At 37.0% G+C, this 25,336-nt stretch overlaps 1 protein-coding gene across 1 annotated transcript; it reads right to left on the bottom strand.

Annotated features, from left to right (window-relative positions):
* Positions 1-459: 459 nt before the first annotated feature.
* Positions 460-24,264, bottom strand: OGA (O-GlcNAcase). Its single transcript, XM_006925850.3, has 16 exons — positions 23,610-24,264; positions 20,533-20,584; positions 20,021-20,118; positions 18,585-18,715; positions 17,269-17,440; positions 15,667-15,765; positions 14,690-14,974; positions 12,484-12,642; positions 11,402-12,015; positions 10,878-11,052; positions 7,670-7,755; positions 6,609-6,713; positions 5,870-5,955; positions 5,392-5,584; positions 3,694-3,853; positions 460-2,571 (listed from the first exon to the last, which is right to left on the bottom strand). The coding sequence occupies exons 1-16, from the start codon at positions 23,806-23,808 to the stop codon at positions 2,435-2,437; spliced, it is 2,751 nt and encodes a 916-aa protein (XP_006925912.1). The 5' UTR covers positions 23,809-24,264; the 3' UTR covers positions 460-2,434.
* Between the last annotated feature and the right edge of the window lie 1,072 nt (positions 24,265-25,336).

The following is a 25,336-nucleotide window of genomic DNA, read 5'->3' as shown; positions in this document are numbered from 1 at the left end:
GATGGCTATCTTCACTGACTGGGTGGATAATGGTACTTGCTAGCAGAGGACTAACTGGCAGATGCATGCTCTGGAGCTTGTAATTCCAAATCAACCCAGGCACACACTTCCGCTTTGGACGCCAATGTCTCATAATTTGAGTTACTCCCCATCTTTCACCATCAGACCAAAGAACCAAGCAAATCGTGTTCCTTATTCTATTTGATGGGAAAACTATTTGCCTTAACTCAGGTTGTAACTGGGAGGATGGCTAAGCCAAGAATCAGTCTTTTACCTTTTGCCTTGCCTTAAGGAAAACCCGAAATTCTTTTACTGGAGATAGGAGTGGGAGAGGGCTACCTTGAAGAACCAGTCCCTAACTTGGAACAACTATAGAGGACTACTTGCTTGTGAAGCATGAAGAGGAGAAAGGGTAGGCAGAAACAGGAAGTAAGTAGGTTTACACAGTACACCACCATATACATTCACTTCAAGTTTTATTTTGCCTCTTGCATGGTCTTCAGATAGTTTTACAGTTCATTTTCTACAGGAACTGAGCTGTGATCTAAACAATCAATGAAATGTCATTCCAACCTTAATAAATATTCATAACCATAGAAGATAGCACAGTACTTTATGATCCTAGAGTAATGAAGGTATACGCCTGGACATCTGTTTCAGTTAAGCATCTGTGACCAGAAGACCAGCCAAAGTGATTATTAAAAGCCAAGAAGTCACAAGCAAACTTGCTAAAAATCCTGATTCCATAGGTTGACCCTGAAATCCTCCAGATAAAAATGGTAGAATTGTCCACTAGTCTATGAAGTGTACTTAAAACCTAAGTGACATGAAGCCATTTAAAACAATTATCCTGTAGAGACAATCCTTTTACACCTCAGCCCTTGAAAATGCAAACTTGGTTCCTATCAGTAAAAGATACATATGTTAAAAATGAGGTCTTCCTTCCTTCCCTCCCTTCATCTCACCCATTCAGTGCACACTCCCAGGCCTTGGTTGAAAGTCACTAGATACCACTTGAGACTCTCTCAAAGCCCACACTGATGGAACTCTATGAAATAAAATATATTTTAAGTTTCCTTCTCCTTGCCCTTTTCCTCCTCAGCCCAAAGTTAAACAGCTGATACAAAACTGCAGGGAAGCAAGGTAACAAATACTGTTAAGAATCTATGAAGTCAGCCAGCCATGATGAAAAAAAATAAATCCTGCAGATATTTGCTAGCCTCATGATCAGAACCCTTAAAAAATACCAAATCTAAATTAAAATACATGAAGCTTTCAGAATCTGTGGTTAAAAGGGGGGGAAAAAAGGGTAACCATTAAATCACTGGTTAGTGTGCTCATTCTTTTAAAAATTAGATAAAAACATGCAAGAATAAAAGACTCTAATTTATTAAAACCAGTAGTAACAGGTCTTGAAATTAAAGGACAACTGATCTGAGGGCAAATAGGACCAATCAGTCCCTGAACCCTACTACAGATATCAAAATAAACATTTCACATGCTGACCTGCACTGAGGTTAACTTCTAAGTGACTGCACTTGCAACAAATTGAGTCCTATCAAATTAGACTCTTATACCCAAAATGGCCACAGCCTAGAACTAGGTGGGAGGCACTTTAAAAATAATGAAACTAAAAAAAAAAAAAAAAGAAAGAAAGAAAATCCATCTTCCACTGATTTACATTATTCAAAGTGCCATCCTGAAATCAAACCCTTGCATTTTTGAAATGAAAAATTACAAAAACAGTAAACACAAAGGTACTCAGATCACAGCTAGTTTATATACAAAAAATTTACAAATTTATCTTTTTTAGGCTTTTGCCACTAACAACTGCACATTTGTCCCTACGAAGCACAACATGCCTGAACCAATTGTCACTACAGGAGACAATTGGCCATGGCTTTACAAAAAGCAGAAAAACTGCCCCAAATTGAAATCATTTATTCAGCTTAAACTATGCCACAACCATCCCGCTTGGAATTTCCATCCTGAAGCCTCTGAAACCCACTTTCTCATCTCTGCCATGTCCCCTCAAAAATGAGACATTTCATTCAATAAGCCTAGGATGACAACAAATAATTTTGAAAACTTTTAGGTGAGAAATGCAACAACACTGGATGCAGAAAACAGTGCTGACTACATTTATTGGAGACGCCCTCCCTATAAGCTCATGTAAGAGGTCTTGGCACCTAACACAAGACCCAAAAAGGAGGCCCACATCTCTGTTTCTTACAGAATTTGTAGCAATACTATCTTATTCCAACCAGTGAGTAGTCTCAAAGTACGATATGTGAGTTTTACATAGTCTTCTTTGTTTCCAATCCCAATCGGCTGATCTGTTGCCACTCCAGAGGCTGAACTGTATGAAGACCCCAACCACCACCCGCCAGGTGAAGTTAAGAGACTTTCCAACAGTTCATGGTTCCAACAAACGTCACAGGCTCCGACCAAGTATAACCACATCCTTTGGAAATCCTTCCATTTTTGCAATTTCAAAACAGCCTAACTTGCTGTAAAATTCCAGAATTCTTTTATCATCTGGTCGCACTTCACAGAAAGCCCCCCGGGAGCCTAGAAATAAAATATCAAAATGTAAGTGTCACTTAATTAGAATTATGGATATGAATTGTGACTAATCTTTAATATTTTCCAAACAGATCCTAGAAGGAGCTTGCGCATGTCAATCCCTAAATCTCATGCTACAATTTTTAAAATGCATGTGAATTCAATCAGCATTAATATCATCAATATTGAATACGACAGTGGTAACTATCTTAAATGATGGACATGTTAACTAACTTGAATGTGATCATTCTTTTGCTATTTCAAATCAAACTATACCCTAAATTTACACAATTCTTAACTGTCAATTATACCTAAGTTAAAAAAAAAACAAAAAAACCTCAAAGCAAAAAATACCTCTGTTCGATGTTTTAATATAAAGTACTTTTGAGGGGCTCACAGGGCAGAGCCTATTCCAGCCCATGTCATAAGCCAACATAACCATACTATGTTGTACACACTTAAGACAGACCTCACAGTACCCCTTTGCATGATTCAGTTCCAAGCACAACACTGAAAATTACGCTTTCTTCAGTTGTTTAAATTATCCCATGAAGGGACACCACTGATTCAAATGTAAAAATGCAACAATAAAAGCATTCTCATCTATCAACAACCCTCTAAGGCTCAACGAGCTGCCCACTTTTGTACTGTTTTTAGATTTTTAAAAGGAAGAATATGCAAAAGAAACTGTATGTGGCCCTTAAAGCCTAGAATACTTACTATCTGGCTCTTCACAGATAGTTTTCATACCACCAATGTAAAACAAAGTATTTTTGAAAGTTTTCACATAAACTCAAAAAAATTGGCAATTCTGCATTCCTAAATGAAATTTCTCCCTGAAGTTTAATTTTCAACTATCATTTATGAGTCTCCTGGCAAAATAAATATAACCTCATGTTCGCTTATTTAACTGGGGCTCAAAATAAGCATCGATGGTATAAAAAAGGCAGCATTTTTCAATGATTAATATACATGCAATTCTTACACAACTAATAATTCAAAAGTCAAACCATAATGGTGAGGAAGAAAATGTAAATTCACTATAATGAACTTCTTTCTTTTTATCTTTATATATGGTCCTGTCTCCACCTAACCCAAACACCAGCAACTCTATAAATAAGTACTCACCATTAGCCTTCAGTGAAGACAGGAGGCAAGCCATCATGCTTTTGGCTACGCTTGGGTCAGTTACTTTTTTGTGAATATCCATCTTTATCAGAGAAGGGAAGTTGGCAAGGAAAGTTTCTGGCAACACTTCCTGCTCTTCATGGAAACTCAACATTATTTTCTGTAAAAATTAAAATCTCTTGACTTTCAACAGCTACTTATATATTAACAAATTACAGAACTAAGCAACAGGAAAGGAAAATATTCAATAACTTCCAGTCATTATGATAATTTGCACATGCAGAATTAGCTGATAATTCTAGCTGAAGCATTTTCACTTTTAAAAACTATGTCTAAATATAATGTGGTATCCTGGATTGGGTCCTGGAACAGAAAAAGGACTTTAGTGGAAAATATAGTGAGTAAAGTGTGGAATTTATAGAAATGTACCAAAGTTGGTTTCTTAGACTTGGACAAATGTAAGAAATGTATGAGAGATATACAGGAGCTTTGTATTATTTTTAACTTCTGTAAATCTAAAATTATTCAAAGTAACTTTTTAAAAGTTTGTATGCCTTGCATAAAAATGTAGATGTATTTAACACTGCTGAACTGTAAACTTAAAAAATAGTTAAGATGGTAAATTTTATGTTATGTATTACTTTACCACATTTTAAAAAATTTCTGAATACACACTATGATCATTCTTTATATGTTCCTATGAAGAAAACTGTAACTGTCAGATATGGAACACCAACACATCAACAGCTGAATCACCAGCATGCTGCAGTCAGTGTCAAGGTAATGCGCCAAGTCAATGAGGCCACTCCAAACCAACTTCTTTATTATTACACAGCCATCTGGCCAGTGACAGAAAGTGAAAAATAATAAAACACTACAGAGAGAATGCTGAGTACACTGGTGTGGGGAAAGGGGTAGAGAATTTCAGAAAAGAGGAGCAACACAGAAGAAAAAAAGACTGTCACAAATAAGAGTCTAAATATATATATATATGTGTGTATATATATACATACATACATGTGTATATATGTTATATATGTGTATATATACATACATGTGTATATATGTATATATACATATATATGTATATATACATATATATCTCAAAGTATTTATTGAACATAAAAATTATCCTTAAGATGGAGCTATTTAAAAATATATATTATAATATATGTATTTATATATATATATACTGATGTACAAACTAAATTAATCATTCATTAAAAAAATTCACTGAAGTTGGGACAGACATAAGTGCTCCTATCAGAAAGCAGACTCTCAGAGCAGCTCACCCTGATTGCCCTTTAATTACAAGGAGAAAGGCATTGCTGAGAAGGAAAGTTAGACTCTTGACAACCAAGCAAATGAGATTTTAATTACCTAAACTTGTCCTGGGTACTCAATGAAGAGACCATAATATCCTTAAGTTTGGTGCTTCAAAAAACAGGTATGGAAAAGAAAGGCTCTTCAATTGTTTAGTGTTTTGACTTGAGGAAGTATTATGACAATGCTTCCAAATAAGAAACTGTTCTAATGCTGAGGGAGCAGTGGAAAATAGCATTCTAAGAATAATCCAAGAATTTTTTTGAAAAAAATTTAGAAAGCATGAGATTTTAAGATGTACCTCCTCACTTTATTTTAATAAGTACTTTACTAAGAAAAAATTACCACAGTATAATTCTAAACCTTTATTATTACCTCTGCCTCAGAAAGTTCTTTGTCACCATTTGGCTTGGTATACTTCTCCTGCATGAAAGGAATCCAGGAAATTTTACATTTTTTAATGAAGGGGGTCACATCTACAGTGCCCAAGGCATAACCACATATGCCATCTTCATCTTCTAGGACAAAGCAATAATCCAGGCTTAGGGAAAGCAGCCCTCCTACTAACCTGCTCAGAAGACAAGAAGCCAGAGTGAGTTTTTAAATTACTAACACAAAACTTCAGACCTCAGTAATGTAAGGCCCAATGCACTTGAATGACAACTTATAAAAACTATATTTGGTGTACAAAAAAGCTGGAAATACACACATTAATACTCAGATTTTATTAAAACTATAAAGTGAGCTTTCTATAAAATTATATTTATTTCCAGTCATCGCCTCCTCTCAATCTAACAAACCTGGCTTTAAAATGTCTACTCCCAAATCCAACAAATCCAAATACTTCACATACTTGTCTCCAATAAGGTCAGGCTGACTTTGAAAAGGTAAACCCACTCCATCGTCATACATTTCTCGGCAAATCTTGTAAACGGAAGCCTGAAAATATGGTCCAGTTAAGCAACGCATCAAGAAAAATGGCAAGAGAATTTAACAACAATGTGACTCATAGACTGGACTTCTAAGACAGAGAGTAACAAAATGTCATAATTATCACTTCTGCTTTGTTAATATTTATTCATTGAGTCACAGCTGTAAAACCAGTAGAAAACAGCATGGTTATAGGCAGTGAGTAGCAGATGCTAAATTCTGCAAACTATGAGGATATTTTAGTTTCCTATACATCTAAAATGTTCTAAACATACTACTGTCTTTAAACAGGCTTGCTTTTATCTATAGTTGTCAACAGCCTGTAGGCACTTCACGACTAAAAATTACAGAATACAAATACATTGGAGAAAAATCAACCAAGGACAACATATCATTTAGACATACTGACTACTTAGTAATTCCAACTCTGAGTATATTTTATCTGATTTTTCTAAGGGAGGAATTAAAGAACTTAGTACAAGATTTTAGGAGCCTGAACTCCTTAGGTTCTTCCTTAAATACCCCCACGTTCAATGTTTTAGTTAACTTTCTCCATGTAATGTTCATATTTTAAGACATAGAACTGATTCTTTTAACCAGAGAGTTCAAAGAAAGACTGCGTGCACCATAATCATATACCAAGTTGGTAGGTAGACAATTACCTCATCTTTAGGAAAATATGGTCTGATAGTATAAACTTTGGAGGTAGGAGTCAGTGGGGGTGGTTGAAAAAAGAGATCATTTGCCCCATCAATTGGCAGCAAACGCTGTGGGAAGAAAGAAAAAGGAGATGGATTAGTGCTGAGAAAATTTCCATTTCTTTACATGGGTGTGTGCACTGCAGATTACCAACTTAATATTAACTGGCTACTGCAGGCAGACCTAAAGAAGAGGGGTATACTATGCTTTACTAATATAAACACCTCTTTGCTGGGGGAGGGGAGTGCTTCTGAATAGAAATTACCCAAATAGTTTTAGTGGCACATTAATAGGGATTTAGATTTATAGTAAAAAAAAAAAAAATAAAAAAAAAATAAATTGATTCCAATTATGATAAATCTTTTTTTTAAACCGATCTTAACATAGACCATCTCTCTACTAAAAGATGGCGGAACAGAATGTCAGGAGGAGAGGTTTGGTCTGAAGAGGGTTATCTGTCCAGGAGACACTTTATTCCCAAAGCAATGCGCTTCAGTTTGCTGTGCGCAGCAGAGCACCTGTTGGGGGGAGAAAAGTAGAGCACCTGAAAAGTCCATGAACAAATTCTACCACCACAAAGACTTTCATATTTTGTTCACATTTTCTTTTTTTTTCCACATATAAATTTATAAAATAATTGAGAAAGCATCCAAAATCACTTTCGCCATTCACGTGCACATTCATGCATCTTTTTTGCTCATGGAGTTTCCATTGGCAGACAAGCATGCGCGCATTGTGCATTGCGGGCGCAGATTAAAATGCTGTGCGACCTGCAAAGAAACAATGTGAAGTGTATACCTAAAGCCGCTGCGCTTCGCAGGCGCGGGGGGAATTGGCAGCATCTCCTTCAGAAATTACTGTGAAAGAGGAGGAAAATTTGATTTAAAATCCAGCTATGTAACTAAATTGAATTTGGGACTAGAAAGCCTTCGGCAGACCAATCCTTCCAGCCATCTGATGCGCAACATAAGGTTTCTCACAAAACAAAGAAAATGTCAATTCAGTTGTGAATTCATATTGATACCTGGAACTCTCCTGCTAGACCACCTCTAAAGGCCCAGGGTTCTTGGTCTCCAATTAAGAACTGTGCTGAAGAATGACTACGACACCCTGTTGAGATCAGATCCAAGCGGAGAACGTTACGAGAAAGGGGATTTCCTGGGGTCTCAAACGTCCAACAAACTAACAAACACTGTGGAAATAGCTCTCTAATAATAATAACCGAGGGTTTTCAGGACAAGGCTGTGATAATAATTTTTTAATTCATAATGTAATTTCAATATTGATGTTCTTTCTTCCTCTGATTAATGAATAATCACTGTTAAAAGTTCTACCCTTTCATAGTTGGAAAGTCTCAAGTTTGTCTGGGTCAAGTTTACATATTCCTTAGAAACAGCTATAAAAATCAAGACAGCTGCTTGCTCTTTAGTGAAATTACAGTAACTATAAAGTGAAATGAAAGAAAGATAAGACATTTTATTATCACAGCCCATGAAGGAATTAAACCTGTCTGAAGTCACATTTTACATTTTGAGGAAGGGTACAGGAAAGGGAAAAAGGGGAGAAAAAGGGGTTAATCTTGTCAGAAAACTAAAGCCAGAAGAATAAATAAATTTTTAAATAAGTTGACAGCGAAACACAATGAGCTTTTTTTCCCCCTTGACGAAAAATCCAAGTTCGGACTTGGCTAATAATAATACCAGTCTGAATCTGAGAACTAAGGAGAGCAGACAGATGCTCCTGATGTGTCCAGCACTAAGACATACTTTTCTTAGAAGTATGACAGTTATCTGGCTCCTCTGACCGTTATAATCTTTATAATCTTTACAGTGCACTGAACATATGCACAGAGTAGCAGAGGTTCTGAAGTCAGCATTAAGGTTCACCACTTAACCAACTTCATAAGCAAATAAAGGTAGCTAACAAGAGGTTAAAGGCAAGTATTCGGAGGCCAAATCAAAATCACCTGCCTAGTCTTCTGACAAGATAAGCAGCGCAATATAGTTCTTTTCCATTTGAAGACAGCATTCTACCTCCTGTTCAAGTTAACAGTCTCATCAGTACAAGGTATATAGTGTGCTAGTCAGACAGTCCCAAAGCAAACCAATTTTTTTGACAATTCAGACCCATTAAGAGATATCCAGGTTTGTCATTGTTTTAGGGGTAGGGGTACTTTTAAAAAAACATAGAATGTAATATTTATAAAATCAACATGAAATAGGGTCAAAATTAGGCTATCAAGAGAACCTGCCCCATTCCATAGCTCAGTGTAAATTTACACTGCAGGGAAAAACTGTACCTCTCGAACTTTAAGATCAGCCAATTTCCCCTACCCCCCACTTTGAGACTACAACATAACTAGCACTTCCAACTATTACAATATAAAGCTGCATGTACGAAGAGCTGTGTAAATGAAAACATGGTTAATGCCTCAGTCGCTGCGCAAACGTGACTTCAGTTCATGCCTACTGCCCTTAAATCTACCTGAGCTACCTCACATAGAACCTTTCAATTTAAACTAATTAATCATGACGCGCTGTGAACATCTGCCGCTGTCCATCCAATAGTAGTAGACACTTGTGCTGAGGATTCTCCCATCTGTACACAATGGGGAAGAAGATAATAGAAGTCGTTAGTAATCAAAAGTACTGCATAGCCACATTCTTTAAAGGACTGAATGCCAGCTGGACTGGAGAGAGGAGGAAAACAAAGGGTTCTAATCAGTAACTCCCTGAAATTACTACAAAACCATGAAAATACTCTCTTTGTGGTGAGCTTTTAGTAAAGCTATGTGGATGCCAAGGTGATCATTTAAAACTTCTAAGATGCTCCGACCTTGAGCTTATATAACAGTCATCTATACAATTGAAGAAAGCCGCCATAATTGCACAATACAGAGGTAAAAGCCTGAGAACAAACAAACTGTAGATAATCAAGAATTTAATTTTTAACGATTCTTGAATTAAAAGCTGAATTATCAAATGTTTTAAGTGATACTTTCTCAAGCTCAATAATCCAGATTTCAGGGCAGAAACTTAAGATTTAAATCCTTATAGGGTTAATTATAACCCCCCCAGGCCAGAAGCCTGGAAGGCAATTGTGTCAACCAACATAGAGGCTTTTCCTAAGCCTAAGGGCAGACATCTATCACAGAAAACAGGTACTTGGAGTCTTTTAACAAGAGATCAAAATTCTTCTACCTAGTGTGCTATATATACAAGAACTCGAAGTTCTATATTTCCAAATTAACAAAGACTACTTTTAGCTGCTGATTAGTTCTATCACCAGGAAACTACTGTTTTTTTAATATATAAAAGCCTAAAGTGTATGGGCAAAAAGTGAGAGATCTCATTGCTACTACTCCTTAGTTAACCTAAGCTCAGTGTCTCACATCTATTTCACAACCAAGACCATCTAACCCATCATAGTATTTGTGACTACTATGAAAAGTATGACATCAGTTAGCCTTGCTGCCTGCTGTGTGCTGTATGTTAAGTCCATTACATATTCCTTATAGCTGGAATGATAACCTGGAAATGAAATGAGGTCCCTGGAGAAACTTGGCCATGCTGGTGCTTTTTACCAAGTTTGAACATCTCCCCTCCCCCAAAATAAAAAAAATAAACTTTTAAAAGAACATCCTGAAGTCCATTTAATGAACAGAGAGTTTTTAGGGGACTGCAATTTCCATCCCCTGCTAAAACCAATTACTTGGTAGAGAGATAAAAAACCATGTGAATTAATACCAAGTAGCACCAGAATAGCCCACCACTAAAGCTCGCATGCGCACAGGGCTGGGAGGATGGCTTCCTCTTGCCAGGCCCCTTAGGTCATTTCGGCAACTATTCCATTAAACACAGCATTAATGGTATCAAGACACAGCAAGCAGCAGAGAGCTTACACAGTCATAAGTCATAGTGTCTCATCTCCAAATCAGATAAAAGTGGTATACAGGGTCCCGTCCAGGAAGCATTCAGTCAGAACAAGTTAAAGTCAGTACTTTCTAACACATTTTCAGGATATTTATGCTGAATTAGCCCAAGGGAGAAAAATCAATGTGCTCGATGTATTTACTGAGACTTCCACCTCACATGGCTACACCTTTGAAAGGACGCTAGGCAAAGAATTTAAAAAGTTGGCCAATTCCCTACATGTTTTTCTCCCTGTGGGATAATCTGTCTTTTTTTTAAGGGACAATATATCTGAGAAGAGATTATTCCTGGTGCACCTACCTAACCACTGTACAAAAGATTTCACCATAGACATTATACTCTTGATATCCCAAACATAGGAGTACATGTCATAAAGGATTGTCCTGTTGGCACAATTGGAGAGCCGAGTGAACATTCCCATCACCAGTCCGCACATCTCCTCAAACTTGGCTGCTCGTGACCGCCATTCTTCAATCTATTGAGGACCAACAAAAAGACTCAAAAACTGCAAGCTTAACAAAATAATCTAAAACATAAACTAAGTTGTTTGTTAGCAGATGCCTGCAATTTACCTTTACCTTAATATTAAAGAATCAATAAGCTTAAACTCTTTAACTTTGATCTTCCTTCATTCCTAACTATAAGATCAAACTATGGAATTATATGTACCAGATTCAACAGAATCCACATCTATTTTAAAGAACATACTCTAAGTTGTGATCAATTTTTTGCCAGTTACCAATGTACTCATTTAAGACCTCTTCTATATCATTAGTATGGGGATCCAGTCAGGCTAGAGAAGGAAGTAAATTCATTATACTCACTTTTTCAGAGTCTTTTCCTTTGCAATTGACACTGACAACACTGCTATTTGCTCGAAGCCACTGGAACTCCCGTAACATCTGTGCTCCTTTGGGTCCGTGCTCATAAGGAAGGTAGAAGAGGTCAGCAAGTAACTGCAAATCCTCCAGAGTCACTGGTTCCGCAGTGTACAAAGGCTTTTCATTTGGACCTGGCACAAACTGCTCCTTGTTTGTCTGTTCATCAGTCTGCATAGGGGCGATATCACTAATGCAATCTTCCTGCATAGACATCTCTGGGGATTTTGATTCAGCTATGCTCTCTTTATCAGTGTCCATTGGTTTCAATTCCTCTGCCATTTTAGCTTCGACAATTTCAGTTAGTATTTGATTGTCATTCTTGTGATCTGTTTCTTCTTGTTTTTCCACTACCATATCCATGGGTTCCTCATCCGGCTGTTTCTTTTCTTCTTCCTTGGTCAGAACTGTAGGCTCACCACTCAACGTTGCTCCTTGGCTCATAATGGGCTCCTGGTAAACTGTTGTAACTACAGTGGTGGCATTTAAAGAGGGTGCTGCAACGAGGGGAGTCCCATCAACTACACTTGCTTTAGCTCCACTGTGTGCAACTTGCCTACCTACAAAAACAAATTGCCACAAAGATAATCAGAATTAGAGAACACTTTAGATCTAGAGAAATGTTTTCTTAGCACATCTGTAACTGGAAACTCAATATGCACTTCCTAATAACATGAGGCATGAGAAAAGTGCAATTTCTCTAAAACCACCACAGAAGTAGAGAAAGAAGAAAGGAAAGAGGAATCAAAAGAAAAGCATTCCTAAACATGCCAACACCTATTATCTTCTTTTCTGAAGATCTAGATTTAAAAACACTTAAATTATTTCAAAAGATATTTTGAAAACAAGTTAGCATTCCATCTATTTAAAAGCTATGTAAGACCAAAAGTAAGATTTTAAAAACATTATTTTTCTCTAAATCCCTAAATTTCATTTTGCTTGGTGGGCTTATGTTAAGCACATCACAAATGTCCTTTATGACTCACCCATGTGATCCAACCCCCTTACAAAAAATGGCCAAAACTTACTGCTGTACTGGTGAGGTACACCGAACTCCTGCAACCATTCTGTTAAAGCTAACTTCAGAGCCATCTGTGGACTATAAAGCACATCAGTTTCAATATCTTCATCACTGCCTTCATTTTCTAATTTTATTTGGATCGATACAGTACTGTCTTCACTGTCAGCTGCAAAGAGAAAGAGCATGAAAAGTTTTGATAATAAAAGTCTCCTGACAAGTCAAAGGGACAAATGCAAAACACTAATTGTTAACATTCAAGCAGAGAAACAAAGAACTGGAAAAAGAACAAACCTTAAATACAAAGATGCAAACACACCCAAGACCCTTCATTGAACAACTTCACCTAGACTAGTCACCTAATTGCACTGCTAAATGTAAAATCCCAATCGAAATAAAACCCACAAATTTTAGGATCATTGGAAGTGGACATTCCTAAATGTCCACTGAGTACCAATTAATGGGAATGCAAGGTTAAAGGTGCTATACTTTCTATAAAGAAAACATTCCCTGGATTTAAAAAAACTGTGTTGTATACACACAATGGAACTTTATTCAGCCATAAAATGCATGAAGTGGAACGTAGACAAGATTATGCTAAGTCAAAGAAGCCAGACACAAAAGCTTATTTTTATATGATTCTATTCTGTATGATTCCATTGATAGAAAATATTCAAATGAGATAAATCCATAAAGACAATACAAATTGGTGGTGCCAAGGGCTGGGGGAGTGGGGAATTAAGAGTGACTACTTCACAAGTATGTGGTTTTACTTTGGGGTGATGGAAATGTTTTGGAACTAAAGGTAGTGGTTGCACAACACTGTCAATGTACTAAACGTCATTTGTTCACTTTAAAATGGTTAACTTTATGTTATGCGAATTTCACCTCAATAAATTATATAGCTTCAAAAAAAAGAAAACACTTCCTACTCTTTGGGAGCTTATAACTTAACGGGCAAATAATTGTGAAAAAAACAGCACATTAATAAATGCATTTTGAGGAGGAAGAGAAAAAGTGCTTAGAGAGGCAACATATGAGCACAGATAATAAGCATATAATGAAGTTCTAAACCAAGATAGTAGTAGAAAAAAGTTAAGTCTGCAATCTTTAGTTTGGCATTCAAAACCCCCTATTCTTAAGCTTTCTTTCTTAGTTCCCTGCACATGGCCCAGTTTGGCTAACATCTTCTACTCCTTAATGCTCTGCCTTAAAAGAAGTAGTGTCACGTATACAGAGGGGATTAAGATTGTATCCCTCAATTTGTTTATTGGAGAGAGGGAGGGTAACAATGAATGAGCTTTAAAGGCAAACATTAATTCAATAAACAGAATTGGAAGCAGGGAAACTGAGAAAGAATACAATTATACAACTACCACCAAGCATCATGACACTTCAATACCCCCAAAACAGTGTCCAGTGTTTTCACCTCCAGCCTACCGATCCTTTAATCCCCAGCAAACTTTACTCATACTTTGACCCAGTTTAAGCATCCTCTCCTCTATAAAATCATTTCTTACCACCAAATTTGATTATAAATTATCACTCCCTCCTCTGTGTTCCTACGGCAATTTATAATTATGTCAACTCTTATCATACTATAGTTCCACTGCCTATATGTTTTACCCAACACCGGACTATGTGTTCTTCAAAAACAGGGAATACTTTATTCTTTGCATCCTTGGTGCCCAAAAAGATGCACTTGCCACACAATAGGTGTTTAAATGTTAATGAATAAACAACTAGCCAGTACACTCTTGCTTGGAAATTAGGAATTTTTCAAAAATAAAAAATCAGTAGGCCAATGTTTAAAAAATGAGAATGTGTTCCATACATGTAAACTGAACCTAACTGATATATGAAGTAACTCAGATAAGACTATCAAATCATCTAAAATATCCCATTTAATAATATTACCTAAAAACACAAATTGAATCAGAACTCCAGGGATAATGGGATCACTAAGACTAGTCAGTCTAGTATTCAGACTTCAAAGGCTAAATCACATTTTAAAAATAAAGAACTGAAGCCAAGAGGTTACCAAGTAACTTGTCCAAAGCCACTCAGCCCTTCTGTAAGTACATCTCATTCACAGGACTGAACAACACACCTTTAAAAAATTTCTTAAATTGTGATGACAAAGGAATACTTACTTGCCAAAGGCTCTAGTTAACCCCAGCTCTCCTCCCAAGGTCAAGGTCAAGTAGTCTACTTACTCATCACTACATCTTTTCTCACTCCATTCATGTTTGATTTGTACCAGGTGGCAAGTGTGTGGATAGCAACAAAGTTGGCTTCAAATTCACAATTTGGATTAGTCAGGACTCCTTTTAATCGTGGGATGAGTTCTGTGGATCTTCCTTTGTATGGACCCAGAAATAGTCTCTTCTGATCATAATCATTAGCATGAATGTTATCCCAGATTACTGGAGCTCTCTTGATAATCTTAGAAACCTCTTCAATGGATTCTACTGGAATTTCTTTAGAAACAACTTTGGGACCTAAAATAAATGACCACTTTTTGTTAAAAGACCCTCACATGTGGTTCTTCAAAATATAATGCATATAATTTTTTGTTTTCCTTGTTATACGTACTTTCTAACAATTTTTCTTTTTAAAATGGCATAGCAACATGTCTTTTTACTCAGTTTTAGTCACCATTCCTCCAATATTTCCTTAGATCACTTTTCTAGAAATGGAATTAGTAGTCAAAAGATTTGGGCAAACTTCCTCAAAGTGATATGTTAGTAAGCAAATTTTCATGTAAACAATTTTTTTCCATTATAATACAGTATATTCTTAATTAGACAAACCCCAATTAACCTAAACTCTGGAAGGGTTTCTGCCCTTAATTCTTAGAATAAAAGCTAATACAGCTTGTTGATTACTAGCTGTCAATCTACATGACAGCTTTCATTTTATAAAATAGAACAGTCTCCTAGGGCTAGGATGAATCAATATCTTTTAGCCCCGTTCCCTACAGAGTTATTCTTTATCAATAAAGGATATTGAGGTTCACTAGAGAACCTAAAAGATTTTTAATATTAAGTGAAGAATGTATACTTTGTAAAAGAAAGAAAATTTTAATAACAAAGTTTTCTAGTTAAGGCTCAGTTTTTAAAAAGTATCCAATTAACTAGAATCAATTTCTCTAGGTCTTAAAGTTTCACTATATAAATCTTAAAAGACTTACCTGTCCAAAGCACCTCAATTCCAGGTAGAAGCTTTTCACCAACAGTCCTTAAATAAGGAGACTGAGACACATTTGGATAACAGAAAGTGCCACAATATTCTGAATGTTGGGGGGAACATAAGTAGATTAGTCAGGAGTGAAATGGTCATAAGATTTGGAATAGGGAAAGTCAAATCTACCAATTCTAAATTCTTTTCATCCAAATAATAAAAGGTCTCTATGTCATACCCCAAAAGGAAGTACACTCAAGTGGGAAGTTCATTTAAGAATCATTTCATTAAAAAAAAGTCAATTCATAAACTGATATTCTTCCTCCAAGAGTAGTACAGATCGATCCTTATGATCACTAGAAACAGAAGTTTACTAAAGAAACAATTAGGAAAAAAAAGAAATAATTAGAATTTTTAGCATTTTCTACATAATTCTGAACTGCTTACATTTCTAAATTACAATCAGAGGCCTGATAGATTGATAATATCATTAACGAAGAATGCAACATTATGCTCATGACTATTAGTACTCAACTGCAACTAAATTACAACTGATTGTGAATTAAGTAATCCTCAGTATAATCTCTTATTACAAGCTGAATTTTAAAAGACAACTAAAAGAGACTAAAACATTTCAATGGAATGAACTAGGGAAGGAAAGGGGTGGGGGGATGAAGGGGAACTATTAAGCTTTCTATGCTGACTTCTGAAAGTAAGAGCCCAGTTGGGAGTTAGGGGAGCAATAAAGGATTCAGAGATGCAGGGGCAGAAATAAGAAACAAGGAGGAGGAAGTGAGAAGTGACTAAGTTAAAAGCTATGTAAACTTGCTTTTTTCTATTTTTAATTTTGATAATTCTATCCCTCCTTTAATCCTGAAAATGTAATGTTCATATATAGTAGTCCTCCCTTGTCTGCTGGGGGATATGTTCCAAGACCTCCCCACAGATAATACCAAACCCTATTTATACTATGTTTTTTCCTATACGTACATACCTAAAGTTTAATTTATAAATTAGGCACAGTAAGAGGCTAATAATAACAATTATGACAACATACTGTAATAAATGCGAATGTGGGCTCTTTCATAATATCTTACTTATTGTACTTTACTCACCTTTTTACTTCAAAGAAGCACTTTACAGCTTCTCTTTTGTATAGCTGAACCACCAGCATCACTACTCTTGTACTTGGGACCACTACTAACTAAAGTAAGGATTATCTGAACACAAGCACTACAATACCACAACAGTCAAGCTGATAACCAGACAGCTAAGTGATTAACAGGCGGGTAGCGTATATTTTCCAATTGTGGTTGACCACAGGTACCTGAGACCACATAAATAAAACCATGGGATTGGCGGGAGTGGAGGAGGGAGAACTACTGTACTTGCAGTACTAAAAAAAATACATAAAATCTTTTCCCTATTTAGTTGTAATTTATTAGTCCCTAAAATTTCTCCAATTTAAGATCTTGAAAAATGTCTTCTAGAAAAAGAATTCCTACCTTTAAACACCAAAGGGAGAGGGGATAGCACAATCAAGCCCATACATGGCCCTTTAAACATTAAATATTTCAAGACTAGTTAAATATAAAACTATTATATACAATACCTGTGGGACAGAAGAGGAAAGTTTCTGGCTCTCCTAGGTACTGATAAATTTCATTTGTGATGGAGACCTGGGCATGAGCAAACGAACTGAATACCTCTTTGTCTGCTGCACACATATTATGGTCAATATCATCAAAAAGCAATGCAAATGACCTGCATCCAAACTGAGAAACCTAGGAAAAGAAAAAAACAAAAGGCTTTCTCCTTACCTTAGAGTAAAAAATACAGGATTCCAAATATTAAAAATATACAATAGTTATACTTAAAAGTCAAATATCTTCCTTTAGTAAAATGTTCAAAGCCAAACCTACTGTTTTTACATTTTCTATGTTGAACAGCTAGACAATCGGGGGACCCATTTTTCATTTGGGTTTGAATGCAATATGCCAGTATGTTTCAACTAAGCTTTTACAATGTGGCCTATCCTTCTACCACTTTAGCTGCTAATTATAAAAGACCAAACTGTCAGAAAAACACAAAAACATGAATAAATAAAACAAGATATAGACACACTGATCCTAATTAATCCCTTTGCACATAAACCTAACTAGGCCATAAATCAGAAATAGCATTTGATCAAATAGGGAAATAACCTCTTAAAAGTTTATTAATGGAAATTTACCTTAAACTTTTTACCAATTATTTTAATGCCGCTAATATAAACTTTTGCCTAAAGAAATATATATTTATAAGCCAGCAAACATATATATATATATATGTGTGTGTGTATATATATATATCTCAACATACTTTACAAAAGAAGTTTTACAGCTTTTATGCTTAGTAGAATTTAGATTTCAATCAGGTTCAGTTCACATATTTATCTAATCTATTTTTCTTCTCATCTTGGGAAACTAATCATTTCCAGACCAAATTATATCTGTCTCTATAACTGAAAGAAATAATGTCTAATAGGTAAAATCTTCTGTTTCTATAACCTCAGTCACAAATTCAGTCAAGGACCCAATAATATAGTTTCTCAAAATGTGGTTATGAACCACTTGGATTTTGAGATAAGTCCCCACCCCAAGTCATTAAAGAATCTGAGAATAAAGACTATTAGTATTCTTTTAAGCATCATTTCTAAGCACTCTTTTAAGGCAATTCTTATGCAAAAGTTTGAGAAGCACTGGTACCTACAATAAAACTCTTTCAACTCACTTCAGAAAATATCCCTCTATCAAAAGCATTAAAATAAAAATTTTGTACGGAAACAAAAAGTATGAATTTGGTTTCCTTTTAATATCGTAAAAGTAACTGAAAACTTAGTTTCAAGTACTGATTTAGAAAACTATAATGAAAAAGTAAGGAAGTTACCTGGTCCAGTTTGCGTTTCAATGTAGAAACTTCCTTGGGATTAGAAAAGGTAATATCCAATCCAGGTGAGATAGCATAGATGAACTCTATCTCATATTCCCGTGCAGCAGAGATGAGAGTCATAAGTTGTTCTAAAGAACAGAGTCCATGTTTTTTAGAAAGCAGCACATAAAACTAAAAGAACCTTCACCTTTCAACTGAAGAGGTCATTTTCTCCAATTCAATGAGTCAAGAAAGGAAGTCCCTTAAATTTCACAAATTGGCATGTTCAATGTGACAATAAAATGAAAAACGTTTTCTTAAAAACTGGGGTTAAGTGATGATGGCCTTAACAATCTGACCCCTCATCTTTGTAACTACAGGAAAAATATTTATTACAGATTTTAAGTTTTTAAAATGTGACAGTTTTCCTAAATAAATTGAAATACTACTCCGTATCTTTAAATAAGTTTCCGTGGTAACTTGACTGTATTTTGATTATAGATCACATGAAATTTCATTACCAGCATCTCCAGAAAATAATTACACTGAAGACACACTTAAGTTATATATAGTAAACTACAACACGCAATGAAAATAGGATTAAGTTTTAATTGCTTCTTCATAATTTAAAACTGTCTTCTGTGCCTTGGCTGAACTCTATAACCAAACATCTTATAACTTCATGTGTATACCACTTAACTCCCAGTATGAAAATGTTTTCTCATTCACGCAAAGAAAAGCACCACCTGTCTAATTTACAAGGTGGTTTTGTGAAGTACGAGACTATATTTGTGAATTTTATATAACTAACGTAAGAATATACACAGCAAGGATAGTTTGTGGTGGATTTTTCACTTCAGACCTGGACTAGGGTGAGGTCTTTATTCTAAAAAAAAAGACAAGATCAGTAATAGTAATCAAATGGTCAAGACCAAACCATACTTGAGACTAAAGCAAAAGGATCAGTAATACTTATCCTGTCTTTAAAATTTTGGTATTTTGTTCATGGATTTTTTTGCATTAACTTTTTTTCTTAAAACTGCATAAAATATTATTTATCCTGATTACTGATTTTTTGAGGAGTCCCATAAAATCTGTGCCTCATTTGGCTTGGCCTAGCCAGCCCTGCTTCAGCACCTCTTTGTCCAGTGGCTCACTGTTTAGTCCAGTGGCAGAGGTTAAAAAGTACTATTTATATATTTTGAAAAAAATACAATTTATGACCACAAAACAGGTGAAGTCAAACTGGCATCCCCAGAATCACACTATGGCTATGCAGTTAGAACTACTGTTTCAATCTGCACTAACTCATGAAGAGTTAGTTACCAGATAAAAGAAAAGGAAACTGTCTACAAAGTAAAAATAAAATACCTAATAAAACTTTGGTACATCTATATTTAAAATATAGCTGTTTCTACATATTTTAATTTATGAATTAAAAGGAAAAAGATTACCAGCTTCCTCCACTGAATACATCTCTCGCCAAAACATCCTATGTTTGTAGTCATCTTTTGGGGCATACAAGTATGTATTTAATTCCCATTTCTGGAGCCTTAAGGGGAAAGAAAATTACACATGTATAAACAGGCAACATGTATAGGCTATAAATATCGATATTTTTCCTTTTCTTGGAGCATCTCCATCTCTCAAAAAGCTAATAATATTCTAGGGCAGTAGCTTTGAATCTTTTTGTAATCCAGTGGAATTGTAAAACATATTACAAGGAATGTCGAAATATTAAATAGTCTTAACTAAAAACACAACAGCTCTGGGTGAGGCAGATGAAACCCCAAACCTATTCAGCTTCCCCAGGAAAGTTTGAGAACCACTGGCCTAAGTGAAGAAAAAGTAAAAGACCAACTTCTGCAATAAGAAATCATTAAACTGCACCTGACCCATTCAGTTAGCATTTTTTCAAACAAAAGAAATCAATGGTTTAAAACTGCTTTATATAATAAAAATTTACCTTCTAAAAAGTTCTTTTCTCTGTTCCATAACCCAAGGTCTTCCATAAAATCCTAGATTCAAAATAATAATGAAATTATTTTCAAGTTTTAAAATATGTTAAACTCTTTATTGAGAAAAGCAGGTTATGAAACATACAATACAATCTCATTTTGTAAAAAAATGTGTATGATATACCAAAATCTGAAGAAAATTTAGTAAAACATTAAGGTGTGTTTGGGTGGTGACATTATAAGGTGATTTTTATTCTCTTTTTGCTTAAAATTTCTGATTTTTTTCTACCATGAACACATTACTTATATGATAAAGTTATTTAAAATCAGCTAAACAACATGTCTTTACACTGCCAAAAAAGACCTCATATATTTAAATCCAACTTTTTAAGATTATCTCAATCATATAATGGAGGAAGTGGAAGGAAAGTAATCCAAAACTGCTAATAACAACAATTACTACCTAGGAGGGGAGTTAAACTGCTTTTAAAGGAAGGAGGGGAGATAAGTAAGGTTAGGAAAAAAATCAAGAACAGAATTAAAAGAATCCGATTGACCTAATTTTATAATCACTTTTTTAAAAAAGTTCCTGATATTATAAAAGGGACCCAAAAAATGCCTTCAACTACATTCACAACAAATTCAGCAGTGGAACTGACCCAAACAGGAAACTCTCAAGCAATCTCAATTCTAGAGCAGAGGTTTTAACAACAGAAAATTCAAGAACGTAACTTGTTCCAGAGTGTCCCAGGTGGAGGCAAAGCACAACCAATGCACATTTCAGGTAATAAACCTGCAGACTGATGACTTATGTAGTGATCTAAGCCCCAAACTGGTATTTGGAGCTCAGTGTTGTGCTAATCACACACCTTACAGCTTGCCCAACCTTTATTTTCTACTTCTCCATCTAATCATCTTCAAGAGATAAGGGAATCTTTCCCCAGAAAGTACCATGAAGACAGTTAAAATCGCATTTTGAATACAAAACACTCTTTTACACACACACACTGTCTACATACCTGAGATAAACCTAAAACCAAAATTTCTGAAATGTATTAAGCTCCAATCTCTAGACAGAATGGTTACTCTGCACCACAAACAAGGTCAGTAACAGACCAAAGAAAAATTCATTGCATAACCGCATATAAAACTATAACATTTTCAATCTTGAGAATTGAACATTAACCTCTTACAGGGAATCACCCTCTAAACATTAACTTTAAAATATTAAGGTAAATTTTATACAAGTATTTATAGCTTTCCTAGAACACTCAGAATTACCACTTTTCTTTTAAAGAAGTAGGCATTAAACACCCCTTTAGAGTTACTTCAATATAAAAAATAAACATTTTTCAAGAGTGTAAAGTTTTAATCTTTGGAAACCCTAACTTTGCTCTTTGAGAGTCAGGTACATGGTTTTGGTTATTTGGCACCACAAAGAGGAAGCAGTGCTGTTACACATGATTATAATCAACAAAGGTTTGTTAGGAAAAGAAAAAAAAAAGGTATCCTGTCAATACCTACAGTATTTCTATCCTCACTTATTTTAGGGAATGGTGCCAACTTAGAAATACAAAAAAAAATTAGGTGCTTAGTCACCAAGAAAATACGCAAGGGAATGGGAGAGGGGGGCAACTCGATAGAGTTCTCTCTCAATGCTATTCTGAAAAACAAACCAACTTATTTAAACTATGAGCTTTTTTCTCCATAATTACTGAAGGTGTAAAGGACTTGCAAGTTTCCTTATGTCTCATTCTAGCTCTAAAATTTCTGTATCCTTCAGCACTCCTTCCCCACTCTCCACCAAGATCTCAGATGACAAAATAGATTTTTTTCTCTAGAATCTCCCTGCACTCAAACAAGCCCAATAAGTTATCGACAGATAAATTACACAAAGTAATCATGTTTTCATAAACTTTGACTCCGAATACAAAAGTAGTTTTCCATTCTATCTTCCCTCAAATTCTGCAAGACAAATGACTCTGATGTACTGTTTTCAGTACTCCTTACTGAAAATTAGTCTGTTTGCCCCTACAATTAAAAACTTTACCTAAAATACAGTAACCATAACCCATCTTTCAAATGAATACTCTGCTGACAACACTGGAAAAGTTGAAGCACTCAACCAAGAGGGCGATCCTTCTTTCCTTTTCTCTACCTCTTTGGGTTTTTATAACAATTTTTATAGTTATTCCTATGCACACCATTACACACAGGAGAATAAAGCAGACACCTAAATACTTCAGAAAATTCAAATATATGCTGTACTCGAGGAAAGAGCAATAATGTAACTAATTCATGCTTCCACAGAATGCACGGCCAATTATTTGTAAATTATATTCATAAACTGTTACACAATCTTCTGGTCATTTTCCCCAACTACCGAAAAAGTTCTTCATTTCTTTTAAATGATAATGGGAATACAGAGGGTGAGAAGGGCATTTTTAAACCTCTTCTGCAGTCAATTAAAATTCCGTATCTCAGACATTAAAGATTCGCCCTTCAGGGGCAAAGCACAGCAGAGAGTAAAAGGCAATTTTCTGGGCTGCAAACGAATCTTCAATGGGTAGTGGGTGGAAACTGGCCAGCAAAAAAATTCTTAGCAAAAAGGAATTTGTAAAACTAAAGGCCTACTGTGCTTCTCTTCAATCCAGGAGTACAAACACCTCTGCCTGGGTTATCTTTTTTCCAAACGGTGGGGACAGCAGCACTATACATTTTTTCATTTGAATGCACCACCCTAGGGAGTAAGATCGCGAGATACAACCAAGTATATAACTCAGAGCCTAGAAGGCTCCTTACGAACGCCTCCGCAGGAGCACGCCTGGCTCCGATCCCACAGCGGGTGGGGTCAGGCTTGTTAATTGCTATAGAATTCGACGCCATTTAAGAACGTGAGGGGAGACCTGCCCACCCCGTCTCCTCTCCCCTCGTGTGAGCAGGGTCAGATTTCAGATCCAAGGGAGTAACACCCTTTTAGAGCACCCTAAAACACCGCCACCATCACCCACGAGAAGAAACGTGTTAGTACTGGGGCGAGGCGAGAGGGAGGACGCGCTTGCCCAGCCCGCGCCAAAGCGCTCACCTTCCACCACGCCACACAGGAACTTCCGAGTCCCTCCTGCCGCTCCTGCCACTGCTGCTCCCCCGGCCCCGGTCGGGTTGTCTTCACCAGGAGCCTGAGCTGCCGGCGGCTCCAATGATGCACCAGCGGAGGCGGCAGGGTTGGCGCTGAGCTCGCTCTCCCGCTCCTCCAGGGCCGCCTGGCTCTCCTTCTGCACCATCCTCCTGCCTCCGGCCGCCGCCACCTCTGCGGGTCCTCCTCGGCCTCCGTCCGTTGGGCCCCAGGCCCGGAGCCCTGCAGAGGGCCTCCGCACCAAGCGCGCGCCCCTACGGCTCCTTCCCTTCCCCCTCTGCCCTTCCCCCTCCCTCTCCGCAGGGACCTGAATGCCCGGATGAGAAGGGCGGTGGCACCGGAGCGAGCCCTTTGTCAGCCGCTGCCTCAGCCTAAGCTGGGGAGCCGGAAGCCTAAGCCAAAAATGAAGCTGCAAGCTCCCGTTCCCTGGAGGCAGATGGCCAAAGCTTCTTTACTCGTACTCAGTTAGCCTCTGTTGCCCTCCCAACAACCTTAGTTCTTTCAATGTTTCCTCCACGAAACCCCTACGTCTCCTCTGCAGCTGCCTCTACCGCCCGCTTCCTGTTTATCCGCACTGCGCTTGCGCCGGAGACTGGCTCAGACCGGTCCGCTTAGCCCGGCTCCCCCTCCTTCTTTTGGGCCAGCCTATTGAGCCTCATTCAGTAGGGGGAAGTAGAACAAAGGAGACGCCAAAATGGAGTGTAATGAAGGCAGTAGGATGTACCATTTATGCTCGCCACCCTCTAGAACGAGCCAGGCGCCCTGGGACAAACCATTACCCGACCAGAAGAAGGGGGACTATGGGAGGAGGCTGCAGCCGAATAGGGATAAGTGGGGGAGGGAGGGTGAAAAAGAAAGGCGTTTACTCTCTCAATGCGCAGGCGCGGAAACGAACCCTCTAGTTCTTAAAGACATAGAAAGGAACTTATTTCTATTGAGATTCTTCTAACAGCTCGTCTCATTATGTCAGCCTGACCCAGGCTCGTTTCTGTGGAGATAACACTCCAAGGATCTCAGCTCACCCCTGTGTCTTGAATCATTTCCCCCTACATCCAGGTTGGCTCTAACGCCTTTAAAAAATTCTATCTTTAGTTCCTTCCATTATTCAGCAGACACCTATTGAACTTGCCTCATGCTGGGCTCTTGGGCCTCTGTGAGCTCACAGTATAGGTAGCGACAAGTAAGTACACGCACAATCCCCATACGGTGTACCTAAGTGTTGGGAGAGCTCAGTGGAGGGAGTGATTTAATCCTCTTTTGGGGAGAGGTAGTGGCCATAAATGGTTTCGCTTTTGAGCTGCATCTTAAAGGATAAGTGGAAGTTAACCAGACTGAGTAGTGGGGAAGGAAAGAGCTCTCTAGGCAAGTGGAACAGAGTACAAATGTAAGGAGGGGTGAAACGGCCTGATTTGTTTTGGTAACGGAGAGCGTGAAGTGTGTGCAAGGGAGAAGTGGGTCTCAGCATAAACATTCCCTTGGGGAAGACTTCCCTGAACCCTAGATGGATTTGGATCCCTTTGCTATATGTTCTCAGAGCTCTCTCTAGTCCTGTCACAATGCCCTTTGCATTGATGTTGAAAGATCCGTCTCAACTTGTGAGGTATAAATGTGAAATAAGCATCTCAGTCTCATTCTGATTATTAAGACTTAGTATTGTTCTTCTTACACCTCGGTTT

The sequence above is a fragment of the Pteropus alecto genome, unplaced genomic scaffold (genome assembly GCF_000325575.1).
Source record: "Pteropus alecto unplaced genomic scaffold, ASM32557v1 scaffold88, whole genome shotgun sequence".
Lineage (NCBI taxonomy): Eukaryota > Metazoa > Chordata > Mammalia > Chiroptera > Pteropodidae > Pteropus > Pteropus alecto.
The sequence above is the reverse complement of the archived record's forward strand: the minus strand, read 5'-3'. Positions and strand labels throughout refer to the sequence as shown.

What these genes read in the sequence shown, in the direction of transcription:
- OGA (XM_006925850.3), bottom strand. Translation starts at nt 23,808, where the DNA reads ATGGTGCAGAAGGAGAGCCAGGCGGCCCTGGAGGAGCGGGAGAGCGAG. An exon ending in TGAAACGCAAACTGGACCAG is followed by an intron (nt 17,441 to 18,584) that starts GTAACTTCCTTA and finishes TTCTTTTCCTAG; the next exon opens with GTTTCTCAGTTTGGATGCAG. An exon ending in TGTACCTCACCAGTACAGCA is followed by an intron (nt 12,016 to 12,483) that starts GTAAGTTTTGGC and finishes TTGTTTTTGTAG; the next exon opens with GTAGGCAAGTTGCACACAGT.